General features: G+C 36.9%; 2 protein-coding genes across 4 annotated transcripts in view; one reads left to right on the forward strand and one right to left on the reverse strand.

Annotated features, from left to right (window-relative positions):
- rpp30 (ribonuclease P/MRP 30 subunit) overlaps positions 1 to 10,889 on the reverse strand; it is a 29,887-nt gene extending 18,998 nt beyond the window's left edge. The window contains exons 1-6 of the mRNA XM_052027636.1: positions 10,454 to 10,889; positions 8,678 to 8,733; positions 7,611 to 7,667; positions 5,746 to 5,820; positions 4,510 to 4,581; positions 412 to 501 (exon numbers count right to left, since the gene is read on the reverse strand). Of these exons, the coding sequence (XP_051883596.1) occupies positions 412 to 501; positions 4,510 to 4,581; positions 5,746 to 5,820; positions 7,611 to 7,667; positions 8,678 to 8,733; positions 10,454 to 10,535 (432 nt within the window). The 5' untranslated portion in view covers positions 10,536 to 10,889. The remainder of the gene's footprint in view (positions 1 to 411; positions 502 to 4,509; positions 4,582 to 5,745; positions 5,821 to 7,610; positions 7,668 to 8,677; positions 8,734 to 10,453) is intronic.
- A 110-nt stretch (positions 10,890 to 10,999) lies between these two features.
- The window catches only part of kif20bb (kinesin family member 20Bb), a 59,445-nt gene continuing 43,048 nt past the window's right edge, over positions 11,000 to 27,396 (forward strand). For 2 of the 3 annotated variants that reach the window (XM_052027633.1, XM_052027635.1), the window contains exons 1-12: positions 11,001 to 11,389; positions 14,166 to 14,322; positions 15,659 to 15,757; positions 15,852 to 15,971; positions 17,873 to 18,008; positions 18,102 to 18,286; positions 19,930 to 19,981; positions 21,358 to 21,588; positions 21,692 to 21,803; positions 21,951 to 22,019; positions 24,321 to 24,467; positions 26,339 to 26,501. In XM_052027633.1, coding sequence (XP_051883593.1) covers positions 14,167 to 14,322; positions 15,659 to 15,757; positions 15,852 to 15,971; positions 17,873 to 18,008; positions 18,102 to 18,286; positions 19,930 to 19,981; positions 21,358 to 21,588; positions 21,692 to 21,803; positions 21,951 to 22,019; positions 24,321 to 24,467; positions 26,339 to 26,501 — 1,470 coding nt within the window. In that variant the 5' untranslated portion in view covers positions 11,001 to 11,389; position 14,166. Of the gene's footprint in view, positions 11,390 to 14,165; positions 14,323 to 15,658; positions 15,758 to 15,851; positions 15,972 to 17,872; positions 18,009 to 18,101; positions 18,287 to 19,929; positions 19,982 to 21,357; positions 21,589 to 21,691; positions 21,804 to 21,950; positions 22,020 to 24,320; positions 24,468 to 26,338; positions 26,502 to 27,396 lie in introns of all 3 variants that reach the window. The other variant, XM_052027634.1, reaches the window with a different exon arrangement.

A 27,396-nucleotide genomic window follows, 5' to 3' on the forward strand; every position in this document is an offset into this window, starting at 1 on the left:
AAAAACGCATTTCATGGTGACCATTTATAATCTTTTCATTTGAAATTTATTTGATTAAATGAATTTGAATTCCTAGCTATCGTGGCAGGATGCGAAAAGAATTCATTCAGTAATATTACCACTTTGCCTCTGTACCCCTTCATTGTCTTGTTTTTATTTAAATAAAACTTTTCTCATTATTAACAATTCAACTTGTTTCTCTCTCTGTTCTGATGAAAGGTCCCAGATCTAAAACATTAACTGATTCTCCTTCCACAGATGCTGCTTAACCTGCTGAGTTTTCCCCCCAACATTTTCAGTTTTTATTTCACAAATTAGTGTTCTTCTACTGTTTGTTGGCTCATTTTTTAAAATAAGAAAAACACACATATGAAACAGGCATTTTCCCCCCAACTGTTAAATAGTACCTACCCCATTCACAGGAGGCCGAGTGATACGGAATGGTAGTTTTGCTGTCCCTTGAATACAAATTAGGTCAATATCCAAGGTCATACAGGCCACCTGTTAAGAAATAATTTGTATTTGAAATAGATGTCTGTGATATAGCAATATAACAAAGTAAATTTTACCTAATTAACCACCATTTCTCCTGAAAGCAATTTTCACTTTTATAATGCTAATGAATAATAGATCAGTAACTCAAAAGTATTCCATTTCATCTCTGGACAAAATTACCTTGCGTTTGCATTCTGTCACCATTTCTTTCTTTATTTATTTTCTCTGACATTTCATTGTGACTTTCATTTACCTATTATCATGTCTTTCATGCTCTTTGGTTATATCTTCCAGTGTCTGCATGGATGCAAATACTTCTTTAAAAGATTTTATAACACATTTGGTCTAATGTCAAGAGCACACAGCAAGGTGAGAACAAAGTCTTCCACATTGGCAGAAGTCTGATGTGATTAGACTGGTTTGTCTGGCCCAGGAGGCGGTGGTCAGAAATAGAGAGCGGAAGAACAGACTGCGTGCAGAGGCACAGAAAGTGGCATGGTCCTGATGCAGGGTTTTGACTCAAAACGTCAGTAATTCCTCCACTCTTCACCCCCACTTACATGTTGCCAGAAGCAGCAGGATACAATGAAAGTCTTATACAAATGAAACATGAGCAAGGAGCAAAGCTGAAGAATACGAGAGGGAGGTCTAAAATTCACTTCCATTGGCATTAAAATGATATTGAATGTCTTAAATATTTTTAATAGGATCTCAGAATCAGTTTTAAAAGAAAATCACTGGTGGGCTCTAATGTTGATTTCAATGGTGCTACTGAAGAGCTTTCAATGAACTTCTCACAGTTGCCAGCACTAAGTCCATAACTGAGATTTCATCGGCCAGCCCTCTAATGGCACACACTCATCATCACCATCCCTATCAAGCGACTAGAGTGCTGATTAATACAACACGACTACACCAGCTCCAGAAAGCAGGAAATGTGTTCCCAGGTTTATGGGGAGAGATCTGGGGAGCTGGCACTGACATCTCAAGCAAGACCACTGCAGCAAACACCAGGCACATCAGGGGTTGGGGACAGTTGTGGAGGTTGCCCAAGCAGTATGGACTGGAGGACAAAGCAGAGGCAAGGCCTGTTAAGTTTATGTGAAGCCCTCAGAAGGTACAGAGATTCTCACAGTAGCAATGGGCAACTTTCAAAAGTTGAGATTCTACACAGTTTTGTTTCTCAAACTTTTCAATAACAAACCTTCTCTCTCTTCCTTCACCCGATTCCTTTGCTCACAATGGACAAACAGGTTGAGCTCTCCAGCTGAGAAAGAGCTGGATTTTATGGCTCCTGAGATGTTCAAGCCCCAGAAATCAGGAGAAACTGAGGTAATCAAAGACTTCTCAGATATTCATTACAACTAAGCACAACTTTACTCATTGTACATGTGTGGCAGTGCACCTAAATCTCAGAGGGCTCATTTACAGGCACTCTCACTGTGTGGAGCCTCCCGACGTTAGTAGATTAAATCTGGACATCAGCCAAGTGCAAACAATGACCTTTAGCGTACATCAGTGAGCTGCACTTGCCAACGGAGAAAGTTTACGCATTGCTTACAGGCTACATATTAGTACTTCCTTCACAATGCAGTACAGGATGTCAAGGGGACAATATGACACTCCTGGGTCTTGAATTAACCAACTTTTTTCTTTACATGTGAGTAATCCAACATAAACACATTTAACACAGACACCGCCACTATTCATGTATTCAGTTACCATTCCTAAACAAATATTTTTAATAGGATGGGAGCAATGGCTAAGGATGCTTGCGGCTTGCCAAGAAGCATTTAGGGGAGCATAAAGCTATTACATTGCAAGAAATTTTAACTATAGTTGCAACATAAATATTTGATCGAAGCTTGAAATGAAGTACACACTCATAATTTTGGATAGCTTTTTTTTTGTAAACTTGTTCCCTGCAAATTTATCCTACAGTAGTGGCCAATCCTGGATTAGCAACCTCAGCATAAGCTTACTTCTCTAACACAATTAACAAATGGTACCCTCAATGATTTGAGGTTAATATTTGCAGAAGGATGCAGAACTTTGCTACAATTTCCTTGCAGTTTTGAGTAATGCTTTGTGTTGAGATTTAATATTACAGGTGTACATTGGTGCAAGAACACCTAACGTGTACACCATTTCTTCTCAGGTACCTCAAGGAACAGATGTTAAAGAACCACGTTTTGTGAGGCAAGACATTGGGTAATGATAGGTTACAATCAGGCAATGATGGACAGGGAATTACTGTCTCAGCTCCAAAGTGGTCAAGAGTAATTAATAGTGGCGATCCAGAAGGGCTATACAAGCACCAGGATAGCAAGACATTTAGAGAAGGCTTCGAAAAAAGGTGGCCTCTAAAATACTTGGAGTAGTAGTTTGAGTTCGCTGAAAACAGATCAATGGAATTCTGGATAATGGTGGTAATCAAAGTATGTGGGGAGAATGCAGGATATGGGGAAAAAGATCAGCCAGGATCTTGTTGAATGGTGAAACAAGTTTTAAGGCCTATATTCTTAATCAGCTGTTATTATTTTAGGTTGGATATTACACCAACACAAGTCTGTCCTCTGGGTCTGGACCCTCAAAGCAAATATGAGGGCATGTAGCAGCAGTAATGGCTGCTCCTATTATTTTATGTTTGACTTTGGTCTCTAGCTGTTGGGCACTGTTCTCATGCACACAAGTCTGCTTTCCTGGACTGCAAACACACAAATTGTTACCTCACGGTCTATAGCCAGTCCATCAGGGCTGAGCATTGTGAGCATCCTGACAGGATATATGCATGTTAAAGCCAAAAAACAAAAAGCCTGCCTTCCAGCAGCCATACAACAGTCACAGGAAACAGTAATATAGTAATAGTGTTTCCAAACTCAAATTCACAAAAACTAAGAGAGACTAGCAGTGAGTCAATTTAGATTCACTATTTCATTATGTTTCCAATGCAACCAATTTTTCCCCCATTAAAAAGTTGCTGTTGGTCCATTTGTACAATATGTTGAGTAATTAATCCAATTGATCACAACAGAGTCTACTCCTCTTCAACTCTGACAATTTAGTAAACAGTTAGGAATTCTTTTAAACAGAGTAAGTATAGAAAATCTTCCAGTCGTTCAGTATTAATTTCTGATGTGCGGTCCATATGGGTGTATTTGTGCACATACACAGGCAATATGACAAACAGCCTTGAATCAAATGCACTAGAATTAATGTTACTTATCTGAATTGCGGGCATGTATGTCAAAGTAAGGTGAGGCATACCATAATGGCATAAATGGAAATGGGGAGACAAAAATGCTGAAAAACAATGCTTTTAATCAAATTTCTACTTCTAGTTCCAGCACTGAAGCTGGTATTAAAATTTGATGAGCTAGAGTTATAATTCAAAATTTAACTGCTGTGAAGAGAGAGCTACTGGACGTTAAGTAGACAAAAGGGGGATTGACAACCACAATACTAGTTACCCACTATGCTTGTATTTTCTGCAGAAGTGAAAGAAAGTGCTTTAAACCTTGAGAATTCTGTGCCGGTGATGCTTTGTTACAACACTCCTTTGATCCTCTGACTTGTGATGAAGCTTGGAAAATGGCATGCAGCTTTAAGCAATACATCTTTATGGACTGAAACTTCTTTGCCGCTGTTTTGTCAAGAGCCAGCAGCCAGCCCCATTAATGCTGCTGCATGCTAGTCCAATCTATAGCAACGACCCCTTTCATATCCATTTTGAGGATCCAGACCCACAAGACAGTTCTATGCTGTGTATTATCTAACCTAAAATAGTAATAACCAATTAAGATCATACCAGACTGTGGGGGATGGGGAATGGAGCTATGATAAGTGACTCTTCTGTTTAATTATTCTATTTGTCAATTTTAACTTTGCTACTGGATCAGCAATCTTAAAAAGATCATATACAAATTAAGACACAGAGATACACAGTAATTTTTAATTGTTTCATATGTAAATAGATACTAGTTAATTATACCTTCTTGATTCTAGTTCACTTACATGAAACAACTTTTCTGTTTTGGGTTCCACAGCTATAATATCATATGGCATGGTCTGAGGGTAAGCAGTTCTCTGCAACACAAGTTTCAGTGGTCAAAACAGTACATTTACTTCAATGGAGTTACAACTAATAAAACTGAAACCATATAAATGTTTAGTATTTTGCTCTCAACATGCTTGATTGAAAGCAGAATTATATTTACCACTTTGGACAGTAAGATACATTAAACTGATAAGATGGGCATCATGAAAATAAACTGCACCTTTTATAAAGTATCAACATTGTTATTCAGAGCTGGAATTTATCTGATAACTGAGTAATTTTAACATTTGACAAGTATGTGTACAATATAAAAAAGAAACATTTTTCTTCTGATGCATAACAAAAATCATAAAGCCATTCATTTTATATATATTTTCAACTTAAATAAATACCACTAACAAAAATATCCTCCTTGGCTAATTAAAGCTATTCAGAGGCAAGCTTCCATTTGAACTTGGAGGACATTTGGCTCTACTTCTCTGGCTACTCCTCCAATTCCAAGGTTCTTACTGTTCTTTGCAAGGATCTGTCCAAGAACCGGAGGAGCAAAATTGTGCTCCAGTACAATGTTAATTAAAATTATACCATCCAATTTTTGCCTTTCTGCATGACTCCTCTATTGTGGAGAAAATCATTTACATCTTTATAGCCACACATTTCATAGGAACCTAGGCTGTATCATAAATTTTCTGTTTGCACCAGTCTAAAAAGACCCAAATCAGTCTAATCCAGCACTAGATCCAGAGTCTAACAGGTCACAACTCTGCAAATAAGTGTTCATGGATGTTTTCAATGTGATGCAAATTTCTGTCTCTACTACTTTTAGGCAGTGAGCTCCAGAACCCCACCACCCTCTGGATATTTTTTTTCTACCTCCTCTCCCCTTTATTGCTTCAACAATTACTTTACACATACTGAATGTCTTTTTGACCCCTCTGCCAAGGGAAATTGATCCTCCCATTTTCTCTAGGTTCTTCAATTTTATATGTTTCAAATAAATCTCCCCTCAGCTTTTTTGCTCTGAAGTAAACCTCAGTTCATTTATCTTTCCTCATTTCTACAATTTTCGTTCCTGGCAGCATCTTTGTAAATCTCTTCTGCATTCTCTCCAGTGCAATCAAGTTAAAAATATCACTATTAGAAATAAATAGTTAACAAAACACACACCTTAAAAATGAAGTGTTAATACTTACCAATTGATTATAATGAGAAACATCAGAGGCAATCAAAGTAAGTCTGGTCACAATTTTAATTGGTTTTGATTTTCCCTAGTGGACAGAAATTCTATTAAATTCATTGTCAGTTTTATGTTTTTGTGTTTCCCTTTTAAGGTCACTGAAAAATGTACTTTTCCTTTAGCTGGAATCATTAATTCTCATCACCCTCCCCCCACAACAAGATTTTACAGAAAAGTATCTGCAATAGTACTGGCAGTTGGAAATTAAACACAATCTCTTGAGAAACAACATCCAATTATGCAAGTTAATGCACTCTAGACACTCGCAAAATAAACATCATTATGAAGATCTCAATAGGCAGCATGTATAATCTCAGAATTCGTTGTTTTAAGTTTCACAAGGTGATCATGTTCAAATATTCATCCTGCCTATCTATTTTCTGTACATTTCCTAGACTTAGTCTAAGAGATGGTTGTAAATTTACAGAAAGAAAAATATTAAAATATTTGTTTAATGACCCACCTAATCCATTCTTCAGAATGGAGTGGAGTTGAATAGATTCAGTACATTTGTGTTCAGTATTATCCCATTGTGGTTAATTTCACATAAATAATTCTCCTATGATTCACTGCATAGAAAACACTCCTGGAAAACCTGATCAATTTCACTTTATTTCACTGAGGAGGTAATGGCTAATTTTAATATTCTTGCCTTGGATGAGAACAGCTCACCAGGTAAATTCACTAAGATACTAACTAAAAAAGTTTACAGGAGTGAAAATAAATAATGTTTTGGAATGATGAAATATTTTTTGCATACAATGAAAATAAATTTATGGACTCACTATTAAATTCATAATTAGAACACCAAGTTTTAAATATAAGTGGGAGTTTTAATCACATCTCTATATGGATACAGAATACATGCAAATAAAAAAGGAATTAAATAATACACTTCAGCAGAAATTCAGGATGTCAGATTTATAAAGAACTCTGCAAAACAATGAAAGGCTTTTTGTTAATTACAAAATTGTTGTTCGACAACCAAATTACTGCAAGATGATTTAAAGCTGCTCTGAGGTTTGCTGAAACAACCAGAAACCCGGAAAGGGTGCAGAGGAGATTTACCAGGATGCTGCCTGGTTTAGAGAGTATGCATTATGATGATAGACTAAGGGAGCTAGGGCTTTACTCTTTGGAGAGGAGGAGGATGAAAGGAGACATGATAGAGTCATACAAAATATTAAGAGGGATAGATAGAGTGGACAGCCAGCACCTCTTTCCCAGGGCACCAATACTCAATACAAGAGGGCATGGCTTTAAAGTAATGGGTTCGAAGTTCAAGGGAGATATCAGAGGGAGGTTTTTTTACCCAGAGAGTGGTTGGGGCATGGAATGCGCTGCCTGGGGTGGTGGCGGCGGCAGGTACATTGGTCAAATTCAAGAGATTGCTAGATAAGCATATGGAGGAATTTAAAATAGGAGGGATATGTGGGAGGAAGGGGTTAGATAGTCTTAGGTGAGGTTTAAAGGTCAGCACAACATTGTGGGCCAAAGGGCCTGTATTGTATTGTGCTGTACTGTTCTATGATTCTACAATTCTTGTATGTTTAATTGCATAAAAGTGCACACACAAGTCCTCCTTTCAACAAAATTACAAAATAAATGATTTTAAATAAAAACCTACAGCTGCTAAATCACAAGAGCAGAAACCCTGAAATATATAGTAACATTACTGTAAACCTCTGCATAGTACTAAGATTTTGCATATTAAAATACTATTTGTATCTTCAAAACAGGTCTAGTCAGCTTTAAAGGAGCTTTGATACAGAAATGACCAGGTCATTCTAATCATTCTACAATATTCATTTCCGTACATACCTGCACAATAGGTGGAGATGGAAAGAGCTCAGCAATGGATACTGGATTGGTAATTTCCTGGAAAGGTTTTTTTTAAGTACAATAAATACAAAAGAGAGGAGAATCATTTACATTTATATACATGAGCTGGTGTCACAAGATTAAAATGTAATTGTTTTTAATACATATCAAATTATGTTAAGATAGCCAAATATAATCAATTCCGGCTTAAAACAGTAAAACCATATGAAGCAATGTGATTATGAAATTCAGCTGGTATGTAAATTTTACTTTAACATTTTAATTAATAACGTGAGTTCTGGTCTCTTGCTTTAATAATTGTTTGCTAACTGGGAAGTGAGGCCTCAGAAAGAGCACAGATTGGATGCAAAATACATATGGGCCAAAATGGCATTGCAGACCTCATATTTCCATTCAAATGGTCTTCAACAGAAAAGCTACAGGAACCTGTGTTGCATATCAAGGATACTTAGATGGGAGGTACTTCATGTGCAGTGGTGAATTCTGAGCCACATAGTGCCATCTGCAAACTGTTTCTTAGTTGCATTGTACAATTTCTGAAAACAGGCAATGCTTTTTAACTAAAAAGAAAATCATCAAAATAGTCCGATGTTAGGGAATTCTGATTTGTATGTAGATTTATAAACAATTTTAGTGTTATACATTTCTAACCTGTCATTGGAGAATACACACGCTTCCTCTGTCTCTCATCTGGCAAACTTAACATCTGTTGAAGCAATTTTGCTGCACCCCCTCTATTGCAAGTGCATCCTTTCTTACGCAAGGAGACCAAACCTGCACAATCAAACTCCAGATATGGTCTCTTTAAAGGTCCTATACTCCCTACTTAAGTACTTTTGGTATGTATCAATTGCCTTCCTACTCACTTGTTCCACCTGCATATTGAATATAATGCAAAGGGTTATTGATTTTAATTATGAAAACTGAAGTTACACCAAAACATGCCATACATTAAACTTTTAACTAGACAAACTGATAGAAAGGGTATTAGGCTACAGAGAGCACCATACAGAATTTTAATAGAGACATTGATTGAGCTTCCTTACCTGCCCTTTCTGTTGAAAATCAACCACATGATTAATTGCAACTGTTGAATAACCAACTAAAGAACAGAAAAAACAAATGTTAATTTGAAATATTTTGTGCACATGAAGTTAATTGCATCTTTTAATCAGATTTTTTTGAAAATACTGATAACTGGTTATTATTTATACCAATTGATAAAGTCATTCTATATTGTGTTCTACTTTACATTCCATATCTCAATACCCGCAAGGCAGCAACAACACAGCCTGCTGAAAGAATTAGAACTCATATGGTCTTCTTTTCTCTATTATTGCATTGTCCAGATTCGAAGATAAATATTAAATCATTAATAAGTTTAAAAAGAAAATAAAACGTGCAATTAAAAGGGAAAAACATTATATGGAATGTCCAGGCTCATTATGCAATGTTGTGTTTTGCCAGTAAAATGCCTTTAAATTTACCCAAATCATTTCATATCACATGTCCAGTCAAAAATACAGAAGGGAAATAAACCAAATAATGGATAGAGAATACAGTGGACATTTAAAAAATTGAAATATAAACAGAAAATGCTGGGTAGACTTAAATCTGGTGGCGTAGTTTTAGACTGAAGAACTATTATGAAAATTAAAAGAGATATTAGATGATCAAGACCTCATTCAAATAAATTTTAAGGGGGATATTAGAGCTGAAGAGGCAGGATCCAAGTGGCTGTTGATGCAACTGCCCAAAAGAATTTTTTTTAGGCAAGAGAGAGATTAAACTATTTATGACCTGCAAAGAGCTCAGAAGATAAATTTAAAATAAATCAATTCTTAAAACATTAAAAAGAATGTTCATTTATATAAGTAAATTGATTCTTCTTTTATAACATAGAACTACTTTGTAATATAGAACTACTTGGCTTCTCCCAGTTCGGATGAAGGGTCTCAACCCGAAACATCAACTGTCCATTTCCCTCCATAGATGCCGCCTGACCCGAATTCTGCCAGTGCTTTTTGTGTTGCTCCAGATTCCAGCATCTGCAGTCTCTATAAACTAACAATGGCTTTTAGTCACCTCGCTAGCATCTGTGGCTTGATGTCAAATTGTGGTTGGGAATACTCATGTGAAACATTTTGTGAAATAAGTTAAAGGAGCTCTATAAGTACAAGATGACATCACATGTAAAGTTTCGAAACAATCCATATGCATGCAGCAAAAGCTAAAATTGTCTCCGTTCAGACGAGTTACTTTATGCCCTTAAACTTGGGCCGATTGGCAATTTGATCTACACCATAACTAGCAACTATTCAGGATAAATACATAAAAAATACAGACACGATACGTGATAAATAACCATGAATGGAACTCTATAGTTAACCACAGATACTTAGCAAATGTTTTATAGCATTTCACAGAGAAGCAACGATTGGTAAATATGGTCACAGATGTAAAGCATAACTTTCAAGGTAACGGGGCAGAATAGTTTTGAAGGAACGTGCTACTCGAGGAGTAATAAGTCTTTCGCCACCCACTACAATGCAAAAGGGAGGAAAAGAAAGACTTACCAAAACAGTACGGAGAAAATTACCGGTGCTTAACTAGTACTATCTTAAGATAATAGCCTATTAAATTCAACTTGGAAGTGTCTAAATTGTAAGTCGACGCATTTAAACAGGCACGTGGATCACCTACTACAAGACGTGGGGAACACTTACTCACTTTACATGAACTGCACACAAAAACATACAATAAAAGACACCAGAAACCCTGGATATCCAAGTGGTTAACTAGTTGACTCGGCCAATACTCACGATGCGCCGCCGTTTCTATGATAGTTTGCATTCGTTTTCTATCGCCCACATTGACGATGTTTAAATCTGCGAAACACGCCATGCTATCACCATGTGACGGGCAGAGTTTACTCGTTCAATGGCTTTATGTTCCCGCGGGTCGAAGACTTATTCCCCTTTGCTCCGGCGTCCGGGCTACAACACGCACGAAATCATGGGGCCATTGCCGAGTCCGGGCCCGCAGCCGCCGACAAGGGCCTCACAGCCAGGGGTGGGAAACTACAACTCCCAGAGTCCTGTGCGAACCTCAGTCTATTTCCAATCCCCTGACTGAAGCAAAACTGCAAAACCAAAAAAAGACACCTCACACAATTGCCTTCACTAATCCCAAGCGGTCTCTCTCAGGTCTAATTCCCAATGAGCTGTCACTGTCCAACTGAGACAGGAGCCGGCCAACCGGCCGAGAACGGCGTGCAGGCGCACTAGTAATTCCCGTGAGTCCCCGCAACACTGCTGGTCGGCGATTGGTGAAAATTTAAATCTGGGGCGCGCGGTGGGGTGGACGCCGGCGGTTGCTGTAGGTTGCGGCAGTGGCGACACCGGAGTCGGTGTCGGTGTCCGGTTGTTGTGGGTGGTGGCGGCGGCGGCGCTGCAGCAGTCGGTGTCCGGTTGCTGAGGGTGGCGGCGGCGGTGGCGGCGCTGCAGCAGTCGGTGTCCGGTTGCTGAGGGCGGCGGTGGCGGCGCTGCAGTCGGTGTCCGGTTGCTGAGGGTGGCGGCGGCGGCGGCGCTGCAGTCGGTGTCTGGTTGCTGAGGGTGGTGGCGGCGGCGACCGGCTGTTGACGGTGCTGGTTGTTGAGTGTGGGGGGAGAGGCGCTGTAGTCAGTGTCCAGCTGTTGACGGCGGCTGACTTTGTCCGGTGTCAGTGAGCGGTGGCGAATACTGGCCCTCGCCCTCCAGGTAAGCCGGTTTACTGAGGCTTTTCCGCTCGCTCATTCCCACCATCTGCTTCCCCGCGCGGAGCACCGGCTGTCTCTCGGTTTGCTGCTTATGGCGTTGGGGATGAGTGGAGATGTCGTGTCTCTGGGGGGGGAGGGGGGGGGTGGGAGCTCCATGTTTCGGTCTTAGCTCCGCTCTTGCCGCTGATGGCTATGCCCATCTGTTCAGCGGATGTTTGATGCTGTTGAAGCATGAAGTTTCATGGATGGTGCTCGATCTCCATCCTTTGCTTCCTTGCCCCAACGTTTATTTTTTTGTTTAGGTTTCGTAATCCAGATGGACACTGCAGTACTGAAGTTACTTAATTTACTGAATTTTTACTCAGTAGATTAAGTAACATTAATAAATGTTATTAATATATAATACATTAATAGATAATTATATTATCATACAATTATTACACAATTATATAATATTTAATATTATACAATAAATATATAAATACAATTAAATATGAAGTAAGTTACCGAAGTTACCAATCACTGGAAACAACTGTGCAGTCTATTGTTTTGAGCATTTGCAAGTAATGTCATGAAGAAAGAATTATCTCTCCGTAGAGTTTCCGTCGGTGATTTCATCAGTAGTAGAGTTAGGTATAAACGTAGAGTCATAAATAGGCCACGAACACGGGCCCTTTCGCCCAGAGTCTGCACTGACAATCAAGTACCTATTTACACTAATTCTGCACAAATCCTACTTTATTTTATCCAAGTTTCCACCAATTCTGACACTCGCCTACACACCAAGGGCGATTTACAGTAGCCAGTTAACTTTCCTTGTTAAAGGGACAGTATGCCTTCTGGCCCAAAACTCCTTACCAAGCCCTGTCAGAGCTTTGTAAGTTTAAATGAGATCTCATTCTACTAAATTCTAGCGAATACAGTCAAAGTCTACTTGATCTTTGCTCATACAGCAAGCTCTGTAACCAGTCTTGCTGCATTCTCTTTGGGGCAAGTGTGTCCTTTCTTGGGTAAGGAGATCACAGCTGTACACAATACTCCAGGTTGGCCTTTCCAAAGCCCTATACAATTGCAGTAAGACTTCCTTACTCCTTTAACAAAACTGTTATAAAGATCAACATAACATTTTGCTCACCTAATTGCCTGCTACCCATGCATGTTGGCCTTCACTGACTTCTATACAAGTACACCCAAGTATTTTTGAACATCATCAATATTTGAGCTCTCACCATTTAATGAATGCTGTTTTTCTGTTATGTTCACCAAAGTGAACAATCACATTTTTTTTTCTACATTATATTACATCTTTCATGTTCTCCCCTCTTGCTCAGCTTGTAGGTATCCACCAAACTCCTTTTTAAAAACTCCTTTCTAAATCCTCCTTTGTCCTTGCAAACCTGCAAGTTTTAATGTCATCAGCAAATCTGGAAATGTGACTTTTGCTGCCTCTGGCCAAATTGTTGGTATAAGTTATGAATAAGTGGGGCCCCAAGCACCAATCCCCAGAATACTTCACTTGTCACAGCCTGTGAACCTGAGAAGGATCCATTTATTCCTACTTTTCAATCAGTCTGATAACCAATCTTTTAAAACAAATAAAAATGTGTATATTAACCCTAATTCCATGTCCTCGGATCTTGTTGACAGACCTGTGTGGGATCCTATTCGAAAGTTTCCCGAAAATCCAAATACACCACATCCTCTGGTTTTCCCCTTGTATATTCCACTAGTTATGACCTCAAGAAAAACTCAAGTAGACTAGTTAAACACTATTTACCTTTAATAATTCCACATTGACTTTGCTTAATCCCATTACTCTTTTCAATGTGTTCTATCTATACATCTTTTATTATAGATTCCAGCATTTTCCCTACCACTGACATTAGGATAATGGGTCAATAGTTTCCCAGTTTCTCTCTCCCTCGTTTTTGAAATAGTGAAGTCATTTTGTTAACCCCACCCCCAATTCACAATTTCAGAATGCATAGAAACCTGGAAGATGACAACAGAGAGAGCATCTACTATTTATAAAGCAATCTCCTTCAAAACTCTGGGATGTAGCCCATCAATGTTTAGAGATTTATTGGCTTTCAGGCACACAAAATTATCTATAATATTTTTATTATTCAAAATATAAAATATTTTACATTATTTATATTAATAATATACTATTTTGTATTAATATAGTATATTAATAATATTCACCCACTGGTGGAATTCATTACAATCATTTCAATCAAGTGTATTCCTACATGCCTAGAGAGAAACACTGTCAAAGCAAAAAGTAATCTTGGAAGTACTTGTCTTCAATTTTCAATTTGTAAAGAGTTAAATGCATTACAGTGAAAATTCACAAGCTGAGAATTTACTCCATTTGTAAAATGTCAATTGCACGTTAAAGGTACTTTCTTTCAAAAAAAAAGTGTCAATCAAAATAAATGTTGAAATTCGATACCATTTCTAGATATTTACGCTCTCGGACAATGGTGCCTTAGTTGCATCTAGCATTCACAGTATTTCCTCAATTCACAAATTTTTGCTATAACTCCATTGATTCTTTGTGGGAATGGTTGATTTAAGAAGCATTTTCATTATTACGTACAGCATGGCATTCTCTGTAAGAATTCCAGCCAGTATTTATGAAATTTTGCTTAACATATTTTCCAGGAATGCATCACTTTCGCAAATAGGTTATATTAGAATTATAACCATAAATTTGTTTTTTTAATATATATGCTAAAAGTACAATCTCAGTTGACTACATGTTTCCTATGCAGAATGGAGCCAATACTCAACTCCAAGTTCACGTTTATGGACTCGCATGAAATTTTGAGTGATGAGCAGAAGATTCCTATGGCAGATGATCTTGATGACATTAGAAAGGATTTGATTGATGAACTTTGCAGGGAAGAAAATTCAAACACATCACACGTGGTAAATATGATATAGCCAGAATTTATAATTATGTAAGTCAAGATGGAACTAGTTTTTATAAGCTTTTTTCAAACTGCTGATCTATCCTCCCAGTGATGTCCAAATTATATGTAAAGTATTTTCTTTCCCTTTTGAACTGCACTTCAAAATTGTTGTTTTAAAAACTTCTTGTCACTTCAGCTTCTCACTTAATCTGATGTGTATTGCCCAATTTTTTTTTTTGTAAAATGGTTAAGCAGCTTAATAAAATTGGCACTTTTATCCATTGCTTTGCTGTCTGAAAATTCTTCAAATTGATTGATTTGCCTGATGTACTGTTGCTGGATGTCATTTGGTGCCTGATTGCAAATTGCATTGGAAAAGACTAATCCATCCATGAAGTCTATATGTCATCAATAGGATTCTTCAAGATTGTCAACGTGCAAGCGTAGGAATTGTCCATGTGCTGCAAAACCTGGATGATGTCCTGGCTTAACTAATAAGAGGCAAATGACAATTGCATCTCACAATCATCTTCAATAAGAGAATGGCTAGCCACTTTCCTTGATGTTTAGTTGCATTGCCATTGGTTAAACCAGCTACCCCACCTCCCTCATTCAATATTCTGGGGTACATGTAATCATTGATCACAAGCTTAACACTGGATGGGAGCACAGGAGCACAAATACTATGACAACTCGTCTGGCTCTGACAGAGGACTGAGATTGGGTATTCTATTAAAGGGTCATCTGATTTTCTGTAATTACACCATCACCTCTAAGCTGCACATTATAAGTGTGATGCCTCTCATCAATCTATATATTTGAGTGGGTGTGAAACAACACTTAAACTTATCAAATACTGTATTCTAAATAATGTTAAGTGCTCAATAAAATGGCTTAACCATTTGTTCCTTGCATGGCCAGTTTATCCGAGATGAATACTACTGCAAGCTGCCCTAGGCTTCTTTAACGCAATCTTCCTCATTAACCAGAACCTCATGGGAATTCCATTGCCTCCCAATATCTTCATTAGAAGGACTAGTGGCTCATGACCTCCTCCTCATAAATAATTGGGGATAGTTAATAAATGTTGGTCTTCTGTTAGTTGCTTATCATCTCAACTTGCATGAGCATTGGATTTCTTTCATCTAACAACAATATTGTTGTTGGGTAGTATTTTCAACCCATTTCAGCACTGTAGTTGTTCAAAAAAAACCCATCCTCCCAAGGGCACTTACGGATGGAAAATTAAATGCTGATTCTGCGAGCATTGGTTGTATCTTCAAAGCTGCCTTAAATACATACCAGCAAATAATTTTCAACTTGTATATATTTATCACTTTTTAAATAAACAGGTTCCTGAACAAAATTCTATGTGTACAAAGGACCATATGTGTGTTTATCTTCGTATTAGACCTTTCACTGAAGCTGAAATTGCACAAAATGAATCTCAGGTCAGTTACTGATATTACTACCCAAACTGAATGAAGAATACTTTGTCTATAAATGTGGACACCTACTGATGTATTATTTTCACACTTTTCCTAGGACTGCGTGTTAATAGAAAACTCAACAAGTGTGATTCTAAAAGCACCACAGAATTCCTTAAGTTCCCGATGCAGTGATCGTGGGTTTGGCCAGACGGCCCAACGCTTTACATTTTCTCATGTAAGAATGATAGATTTATGTATGTTATGGTAAGATGTAATGGTAATCTTGAACAGACTAGTCCATTTATGTGTGGTTTTAAGTGGAATTTACATATTTGCTAAGATCCTTCTGAACATGCATCTACATGAATTCCATGGAAGTGCTAAATTTTTTTATTACACCTGTTAAGTTTTTGGCTGTGAATTTCAAATCTTAAAAAAAAATCAAAGCCATCTTGGGTTAAAAAAAAAAAGATTTGGAATCTTTGCTTGTGTGTAACAAGAGTTACTTTGATTCATTAAGAGTTCTTATTGAATGCTATCAAATTGGGTTGGGTCCAATATCATTAAGCTTAATAATGAAAGAAATAAAATGGGCAGTATAAACTTCACATGTGAAATTGTAAAGGCATCTTTGGATGATTGAATTAATTCTATCCTGTGATTTAATCAAGAAAGTGAGTTAAATTTATGCTGTAGTGATACAGGTGATGCCTTAAGTAGGGGGCAGAACCAATTCTGTACTTCTCAAGATAATTCCATCCCTTTCTCAAATAGTAAATGTTTTTTGCATCATGAAGGGCTGCAATAATATCACTCTAAATGTTATTTGATGAAAATCAAATTTTGGGTATCGAATGGTCCTAATTATTAGAACCTTTATCTAGCATTATTCCTACCCAAGTTGTGATATTGCTTTTCATCCTATCTGTTTGATCCTATCTGTTGGTTGTGGGATCTTTGCCTTGTCTTGCATGCTTTTTAGGATGAATGTTGCAGCTTTATCAGACTGGCTTCATTTTTAGTTGTGTTTTTTGTGTCCCTGGTCTGTTCTTTAAGAATCATTAAATTAGAATTAGTTTGTTGATGGAAGTATGATAGATATGTCAAACCATGAGATTACAGACTAGTGGAATACAATTCTGCTGCGTGACCCATGTGACTTCATTGATATCAACGTGATCTACATTGTGATTAATCCAGCAAATTATAGATATTTGGTACATTGGTGAGGGCAAAGTCAAGTAGGGTGGTTTGTTCACTCTTGATAGCTGTTTCCTTCAAGTTACGGACAGTTTGGTCACTGTGCTGCAGAGCCATTTTTGGTGATGGGCATTTGAAGTCAACCAGCCAGAATACATTGTATTTTATTACTATGATTCAACATTGAGAAGTACTGATTAATAAAGTGACAAAGGACAGTCAGTGAAAAGTCATCAGGAGATTGCCATGTGCTTGTTTGTCTAGACATCATAAGATTTCATGGAATCCCGGTCAATGTTGAGGACTTCAAGGCCACTTCTTGATGTGCCATGTTGCCACCACTTAGGAGATACCTGGATTTTAAAGAAGAGTGAGGGATTGACTCATGGGTACATTTTTGTGAGAATGAATTTGTTGGATGGTTGTCAGTTGAATAAAAGCAATCCCAATTTAGAAAATCAGACCACAGACTGACATTCCAAGGTCAAGTGTGTGTGACTTGCTCTGATTTAGTCAATGTTAAGTACATCAGATGTAAGATAAGATCAATTGTGTGTTTGTTTCCTCCTTCTCTTCTCCTCTCCTCATTAGTTGAACAATGTTATTCTCAGTCTAAGCATCCAATTGACCATGATCTGAATTATTAATGCATATTCTAATCTCTATTCTCCTTGGTGTAAAGTATTGTAAGTGTGTGTATGTCCATGAGTGCTGTACAACTGAATATTATTTGACTTGGTGAGTAGTTTTATACTATTTTATTTGCTTCGTTCCATTGGGACAATAGCAATATTGTTTCATTGATCAATGTCAGCTTCTAATTATGTTGAAGGTTACTAGTTCAAGAACTTTTTTTCTGTCATATTACATTTGTATAAATTCTGTCATATGTTAAATAGTTCAAAATTTTCAAAACCTCTTTTATTTCCAACCTAGGTTTATGGACCAGAAACCAAACAAAGAGAAATATTTGGATCAATAAAACCCCTTATTGAAGAAGTTCTGAATGGACAGAACTGTTTGGTTTTTACTTATGGTGTTACCAATTCAGGGAAAACTTACACATTTCAAGGTTTGAGTCTTTAAATAATGTTGTTGAAGGAGTAATTAGCTTCTTATTTTCGTAATTGTTGCTTATAGTATGATTACTTTTATTATGTTGTAGGACCAGACCATGATGTGGGTATCTTACCGAGGGCAATGAGTGTTCTATTTAAGAGTGTTGAAGGAAAAATTTATCAAAATATGAACATTAAACCACAGAGAAGTGCAGACTTTAGTAAATTAACAGAAATACAAGTGAAAGAAGAGGAGACCTTGAAGAAATCAGTACTTCACCTATTTAATGAGGTAAATAACTGAATCTACCAGTTTTTTGTTATAATCCTGCGATGCATAAACTGTATTTGAGCTATCATGAATTCAATTTTAATAGTTATATATTTTATCTCAGATGCAGGTATAAGTGAAAAATCAAATTATCTGTCTCTCGCAGAAGAGCTCTTTACTTGATGTAGAGCTGTGCAAATTAAATAGTTTCAATGTTTCACAAGACTCAACACAATTCCTCTACTTGGTAAACAAAGATGATTACAATTAGTTGCATATATTGCCATTGGAGAATGAAGTTTCAACGGACACCCTTCAACAGCACTGGTGTAGGTGACATTTCTTTGGAGAAATAATCCTACTTCTGCCAAGAGTGTCTTCTATATATTAAGCTCCCATGAGGGATGGAAGGTGGGATTAAGCCTTAAATGAAAAGTGGAGATGTGGTCCCTCCTTCCTGCAGGTTTGCTGCCATTTCAGAAGTGACTTGTGTGGTAGCAAAGTGACCTCTTGAGAGGCAGGTACTTCACTAATAAATTTAAATATGGATCACACCTTGCAGCTGATTTAAATTTGATTGCTGACATGGTTTCCTAATGCTCTATAGACTGGACACGAAAGGAAGACTAGAGCTGCCAGTTCCAGAAGGCAAGTGCTTTTATGGTAGTCAATAAGCTGAGGGGGAGTGGAGTGCTTCCCTTAGTACCTTTAAGGAAGATTTTGTCTCGTCAAGAGCCAGTTGTTTCTGGCTACCACTGGTCACTTTGTAAATGTGGCTGGTTGCTGAGTGACATGGAAGAAAAAGATTATAAGGAATTGTATTTTGTAGTCACTAGTGATATGATAGCTGTTTGCTGCTGACCTCAAATAAAATTGGTGGAGAGATCTGGCAACATATAATGTAAACTTCCACATTTCTGAAGTTGGTTGCTGTTTGGTGACCATGGTATCCAGCAAGCAGGGACATCATCTGTTGGATGAGCAAGCAATTTCTTTAGAGTTTTTTTTATATCAAAGTTTTTAGCTAATAGTTTAAATGTTTTGTAATGTAAAATAATGATTGATAAATGAGCTTTGGGTTATGTTGGAAATTTAGGTATTAAAAGAACTTTACCATTGTGTGAAACTTTTGAGGGAATTGTTCTATTAAGATCTGTATTTGTAGGGCTAGACTTGGCTCAACTGTAATTATGGCTTGGTATGTGGTTACACTCGCAGTTTATGTGACGAAATATAACAGTTTCACGCTAATCTAAATGATATTGAAATTTTGGTCACTGTTTAAATAGGCTTAAGTTTATGGAAGAAGTGATCTACTTAACAGCAACAGGTTTCTTTGCCACAAGTCTGTCTTCCCATCAGCTGGCGGTGCTGTGATAGTCACTGGTTTCACTAACTTTCTCTTAAGTATATTAAGAAAGATGGTAAAACTTGCATCAAGCATATGAGAGATAAATTGGGGAAGTTATGTATTTTTGTTTGGGGTTTACTGATAAATGTAATTTTTAACAATGTCCTAACTGGAATGAGAAACTAGTCTTGACTTGAAAACCCTGTGTATCGTAACCCCCATGGATCCTGCTTGGGGACATGCTGTAAAAGATTAATCTACCTCTATTTGTCATTGCATGTTCTGCTATCAACATTAATTTTATTTTTAATAGAGTGACCAATGTAATGGGAGCAGTCAGCATCATACACTAGATGCTACAGAAGGTAAGTTGCACAATTATACCATCATAAAATGTACAATTCATGATTGTATAATGTAAACTTCAGGCACAGATCAAAATTGAAGGTGGTCCCTTGAAAGCTGAATACCAATTTGCTGTTGATTAATAAATTATAGGCCCATTAAAAGGTATTATTATTGGCAATCTTTCAACAGATTGCTTAGTTAATATATCTCCAGAAGCTGCGGAGAATAAAATTTCCAGCGAAGAAGCTTAATGCAAGATGGCAAGTAACAGCCCTGTATAAAATTCCTCTTTTTATATATATATAATTTTTAATTTTAATAAGCTGGCTGTGTACAATAGATTTGAAGTTAGGACCCACTGATTCAAATTACTGTCCATAGAATTCGCACACACAGACCCAACTGGGCCAAATGTGGTGGGTTTACCTTGCTGGCAGAGTAGAGTGACAATTCCACCTAGCTGTATCGTTGAATATCAGTAGTTCCACTTGGATTTGTTAGCTGCATCCAGAACAATATTGGTGATTGTCTACTTTTAAAATTAAAAAAAAAACAAAATAAAAAGGGGCTTTTTAAAAACAAACTATTCAGATTATTCTCTTTAATACCTGCCATTGTTTCAAGATGATTGGTCTTGTAATTTTCCAGAATGAATTCTTTTCCCAATTTTGCCTATTCCGGTTACCGCATTATAGGAAGGATGTGATTGCACTGGAGAGGGTGCAGAGGAGATTCGTCATGATATTGCATGGATTGGAGCTTTTCAGTTATAAGGAGAAACTAGGTTGATGGATTTGTTTTCCCTGGAGTGGAGGAGGCTGAGTAATGATGTGATAGTGGTTTATAAAATTACAAGAAGGATTGATGACAAAAATCTTTTCCCATGGTGGTGTCAAAGACAAGTGGGCATAGTTTGGGTCCAGATGACGGGTCTTGACCTGAAATGTCAACTGTCCATTTCCCTCCATAGATGCTGACTGTTCTGTTGAGCTAGTGTGTTGGGCATAGTTTAAGGTGAGAAATGGGAGGTTTAGATGGGATCTGAGGAGAATTTTTTTCCAAGGATGGTTGGATCTGAAATACTCTGCCTGAAGAGGTGGTTGAGGCAGATACTCTTAATATTTAAGAAGCATTTTGATAATTATTTGAATTGTTAAGGCATAGAAGGCTACAGACCTTATGTGGGTAAATGGAATTAGTGTAGATGGGTACAACAGGCAGCATGGACATAGCGGGCTAAAGGGCCCATTTTTGTGCTATATGACTCTGACTCTAAACATATTTAAATATTCAAACCAATTGATAGATGTACTCCATTTCATAATTTGATTTGTGCTCTTTAATAGTTAACCAAGACTATACCATTCTAAAGGTTTATTTCTTTTTAAAACAGGCGGTTCACTGAAGTCACTTAGTAGTCTAGATGATTATGCTGAACATTTAAAGTGTTCTGAAGAAGTTGCTGTACATGTTCCGCAAAGGATCAAATTTTCGATCTGGGTTTCATTTTGTGAAATATACAACGAAATGCTTTATGATTTACTTGATCCAGTACCATGTAAATATCAGAAAAGAAAGATACTTCGGCTTGTGCAAGATGCAAAAGGCAGCACTTACGTGAAAGGTGATTGAGTGTATTTTATTTCTGATTAGTAACTAGTTTGGTTTTAACTACTTCAGTCCATAAATTAAGATCCCTCCAAGATACTTATGTGCTTTTCCTTTAGATCTAAAATGGATTCAGGTTTCCAATGCAGAAGAAGCATGCATGATACTGAAACAAGGGAGAAAGCAACAAAGTATTGCTTCTACAAAAATCAATCATCTTTCAAGTAGAAGGTATTTTACTTGTCATTAACATTTATATTTAGTTGTTATAATAACTAATGTTGCTGAAATTTGCTTGTGTGCTTCTGAGCAAAGCCACATGGCTTTTAACCAGTAATTGAAGTGTATTTAACATCTCTTAAAATAATCTTTCTACAGCCATTGTACTTTCTCAGTAAGAATTTTGCACGTGGAGGCAGATGGTCTTCGGGTTGCCCGAGTCAGTGAGTAAGTAGTATATTCTAGTCATGAAAGTTGCTTTTCAATGAAAATGCAGTTGCAGAACTGACAATGGAGTTTATCAAACCAGTATTTTTAGAAAAGAAAATGATATAATTTCTAGGCTCTGGTATTCGCTCAACGTTTTCGTTAACAATTTCACCTAGAACATTGAAATAGTGGGAATTGGCCATAAGCCCCCTTCAGCCTACTCTACCAATAAAGATCATGACCAACTTATGCTTGAAGTCTACCTTCCTGTCTGTTTCCTTTAGATTCCAAATATCTATTGATCTGTTTTGAATGTACTCAAAGGGCTGTGGATGAAGAATCAATGTGGTAGAAAATTCCAAAGATTTACCACCTACTTTGGAAAGAGAATTTTCTCATCTTACTCTTAAATGGCTCACCCCTAATGCTGAGGCCCAGGTCCTCACCCCAGTACTAAACCCCTCAGCTGGGGAAAACAACATCTTGTTATCTATCTTGTCAGTTTCATCAAGATCTTTAAAATCTAAACTCCAGTTACTATAGGTAAATCTTGTTCATTCTAGGCTAAATTCTTATTCTTTTTGGTTGCATTATAACACTTGTTAAGAGGTTAAAGCTATCAAAAGTCAGCTACTTAAGAACCTGCATGACTTTAAAAAGCTTTCATGTATAAATTTGCCTTGCCCTTTTCTGATTCTAATTTATCCACCCATTTCACTTCATCATAAGGGCTGCTTGTGAAATCTATGGAGAATAATTCCTGTCTGTCAAAAGCATCTTGCATCAAGTTGTATAAAGATTACTCACTGAACAGTTGTAATTTGGATTTGCTTTTCTACCCATCTCTGATTTGCAAACAGTCCATTTGATAATTTCTCACAAATTACATATTGCACAGTATTTTGGATGTTGATTTTTAGCAACAAAGACTTTTTGCATACAAAATACAAGAAGTTCTTCTGAGTATGGTAAATTGAGATTAAACTAACAAAATTGACTTGTGGTATGAGAAAAACAAAGCTTGATTTCTGGTCTCAAATTAAAATGCAACTTACTAGAAATGCACAGAAAATGCTCTTCACTGAATCTTTATTTTAATGTTTCCCCGGCAGGCTGGGGGATTGTATACTTGTGTCCTCTTGGCCAACTTGTATAATATAAAATGATAATTTGCAGACATACAGTATATATAAAAGTATTGTATAGCTAACCTGCAGACATTGTTTTAATTTTTAAGGAATTAGTTTAAATTCAGCTGGAAACAATTTTTTGCTTTAAAAAAAATATATATAGTTTCTATGTTCATATACTTCTGCACAAACCAGAATTGATATCAGAATCTGTACATTCTTTCAACACTTTCAATGTGAAATTATTTTTTGTTATTATCTCAGTGGCTAAATACTATGAATGCCAGAAATAATTAACTGATTAGGCAACACATGGAGAGAAAGAGAAATGATGCTTCAGTTCTGACCAGTTTTTAAGCAAGTATAGAGGCAGAGGAAGTGGCAAGGGGAGAAAAGTCATTTCCATTTGTTCTTTAACTTGACCCATACAAACTGGAGATCTAGTGTCAAATAGATGACATGAAGGCTATGGGCTTGGTCCAGTACATTTAAAAAAAATTTGTATGCAATTTTTGCCTTTGCTGGAAGGAAATGTATCATTATTATGTACTTGAGCAACCCCTTATAACTACAGAACACTGTTTAGTCCTTCTCAGCTGTCAGCCAAAGCAATTAAAGAACATGATATCTTGCAAAAAGGGTGTCTTTAAACATTGTAAAAATAAAATGTCCCAAGTATGCTTTGTAGCATTAGCACACTAAAAGGTAAACTGACACTAGGTCATTTAGCAGATTATTAGGGAGGGAACCAAAAATTTACCAAATAAATGAAGTTGAACAAGCATCTTAAAGGAAAGAGGCATAGATTTATGGAGAGAAGTTTGTTGTCTAGAGCTGTGGTGGTTGAAGCATGACTGCCACTGGTGAGTTAACTAAAATTGTTGGCTGTCAGAATTGGGAAGCCCAGATATTTCTTAATGAGTACCAGGCTGGAGGAATTTGGAGAAGAGATGTGAAGCCATGGAGGGATTGTTAACCAAGAAGATAATTTTATTAGAGATGTTGCTTCTCTAGGAGAAAAGGCAAGTCAGCTAGCACAGATGGAGGGGATGGCTGAAAGGAACACCACAGGTTAACTTGCTCATTTAGATGAGTTCAAGTTTATGAAGAGAAGAGTATTAGTACAAGTCATTTAATTTCTGATTCTGCTTCTTTTGTTCTTGGCTGAATGGAACTGCTCCATTTATAGGTTGTCTCTTTGTGATCTTGCGGGATCAGAACGGAATGCAAAAACAAAGAATGAAGGCGACAGATTGAAAGAAGCTGGAAACATTAACACCTCTTTGCTGATTCTTGGAAAATGCATCAATGCATTGAGACATAACCAAATTTCAAAGTAAGAGGAGCCTTTCTTCTAAACTCTCCACTCTTTAAGAATGTGCTTGCTTAAACTTGTTCTTATGTGCTCTAATATGATTTTAATGCAACTTTAGCTTTAGTAGAGAAGAGAACTTCAGGTTTAATGTAAATGGTATTTTAAAAATTCATTTTCATCCTCAGTCTACACCTATGTTATTTAAAATAATGTCTCTAAATAGTGAGTGACAGTGATTTTTGGTAACTTCTGATAATCCAGCATCTAATTGTTTGGAATTCCTGATGCTTCAGCATCTGGCTCACTCAGTATTTCAGAACACTAGCTGGGGCTTCAGAGTGCAAACGGGATGTGTGGCCAGGGCTAATGGTCTGGAGTGAAGCCTGGGAGTGGGCCTGGATTGTGGAGAAGTTGGGTGGCCAGAGCCAAGGGTGGGTTCAGACATATGAGTAGGTTTGCAACTGGAGTCTTGTATATTTCCTATTCTTTCTTAAACTTATCTGTTCAATGGAAAATGTATTATATACTGTGTAACATATTTTACAAAAGTGAAATAAAAGTATGTTTGGATATTAATGGGAGTAACATCCAATGGTCTGGAAAATCTCGAGACACATGACACAGATGCTGGAATCTGGAGCAACAAACAATCTGCTGGAGGAACTCAGCGGGTCGATCAGCATCTGTGGAAGGAAAGGAATTGTCAATTTATTGGGTTGAAACCCTGCATCCTGATGCAGGGTTTCAGCCTAAAATGTTGATGATTCCTTTCCTCCCACAGTTACTGATCGACCTGCTGAGTTCCTCCAGAAGGTTGATTGTTGGTCTGGAAAATCTGTTAGTCCGGCACTATGTATGTCCCAAGAAGTGCTAGATTGTCAGTTTTATTGTAGTTGTATATTATGGCTGACATTCTTCATAACTGCAATTACTAAATTTAGGGCATTTTTGGCTGTAATGGCCCTTTTTATATACAATTTATAAATGATGGCAGTACCAGCTCCAATTCGACGAGAATGTTAGAGGAATCATATGTAGTTTCTAGTATGCATCTGGTTGAAGTAAATCAGCTATCCTGGGTTTCCACAAGCCAAGAAGGCACCTGGAACCCAGGCGAGGGAGTTATGAACTTCAAGTCCTGATTGTGGTACCAAATAATACATTGAGCTAAATGGATTGAATGTTCATTCATCTATAATTAGTCTGATACACATCTGAATAATCTTACTATTGGGAAATTAAGTTGCGCATCAAGGCAATTAATGTTACCCACAGCCTGAATTATTATCTTGTTCTTTTTAGCATTTTTTATGTCTGCACAAGAGACAGATGAGGGGCTCAGTTTAATGTCATGTCTGAAATTTGGCACCTTTAGCATTCCAGCTTGCCTCGAGTATAGCACTCAGATTCTGCCTAGTTCAAATCTCCTGGAATAGTTTGAGAATAGATGACCATTTGATTTGAATGTAAACTGATGACTCCTAATCCACCAGCAGGTGACACTTAATGTAACAACCCTAATAATCCAAATCTTTGGTTCATTTGCCAAAGTTCTGGATAAAACTTTATTTTGACTGCCGTAATCAAAGACATTAAATTTTTAATCAAAATACCAGTTTAATGTACAGGAAATCTAAAGTTTTTCTTCTACTGCTTTAAAACAGTATAATTTCATTAGACAAATTTTGAAAATTCTGTTAGCTGATGCACTATTTAAAATTGAAGTGTTTCTGTTAACCTAAATTAGCAGATTTTTTGTTAATTAGAGATTGAACATCTCCAGTTCAAATTGATCATTTTTTAAGAAAAGGGATGATTGCCTTCTCAGTGAGATCCAATTGGATAATGTTGTATGGCAAACTTCAAGGTTATTTAAATATTTTGTTTCTTAGGACGCACAGCCATGTTCCATTTAGGGAGAGTAAGCTTACTCGTTATTTCCAGGGATTTTTCTCTGGGAGAGGAAAAGTTTGCATGATTGTTAATATCAACCAATGTGCTTCTATGTACGAAGAGACACTCAATGTACTAAAATTCTCTGCTGTGGCACAAAAGGTAGGTTACATTTATAAATTGCTATTATCTCATATTTTAATCATTAACATTTCAGTTGCTTAATTGAATAGCTTTTGAGGTTCCTATCAAAACAAAATAATTGTGTTAGTTTAAAGTTTTTTAACAACCTGTGTTTATTGTTTTATTCCAAAATTTTATTCTGGACAAGTAGATTAGGCAAAAACAGAATTGTGTGAGTTTCATATAACTTGGTTGTTTTGCTACAAATTTAAGTTTATAACTGCTTTAGTTTTTTTAACCTATTCCAGGGATATCATTCCTCCTCCTTGTGGCACTTGCTGAAATCTAATCAGAATTTCTAGGAATTGTGGCTGAACTGAAGACCAGCTTTTAAATATTCCTCTGATTAATATTACCAAATCTGTAACTTGTGTACGAAAATTATTGGTTCAAAAAAAATTGCCAAATTTTGCAATAGATACTTAATGGGCTTAACACTGCTATTGCTATTCAAAGCTTTAATGTCTATAGATACTGAGTTGTGCTTCTAGTTTTTAACTTGTTCTTCCATTTCTCATTGATAAGTGACAAAGTAATGCAAGCCAAATTGCACTTTTAGCCATTGACATATATGTGAGAATCTAGGATAAGGAGCTTTGAGTAAATGTGTTAATGGTAGTTTAATAACTGGAGGGGGAAATGTTTATTTTTTTCTCTTGCATGTAGTTATGGTCTGGAGTACATTGACTGAAATGATGTTGGTAGGAGATAACTTTCAAATGGGAATTGGATATGTACTTGAAAAGGGTTGAATATAACTAATTGGATAGATCTTTCAAACAGTTGACAGTTATTGGTCAAATGGTCTCCTTTTATGCCAAAGGAAAATAGTTTAACAGCATCTAGTTACATTTTGGACACAGATTTCTCAGCA

Source organism: Pristis pectinata, chromosome 12 (genome assembly GCF_009764475.1).
Source record: "Pristis pectinata isolate sPriPec2 chromosome 12, sPriPec2.1.pri, whole genome shotgun sequence".
In the NCBI taxonomy this organism is placed as follows: Eukaryota; Metazoa; Chordata; class Chondrichthyes; order Rhinopristiformes; family Pristidae; genus Pristis; species Pristis pectinata.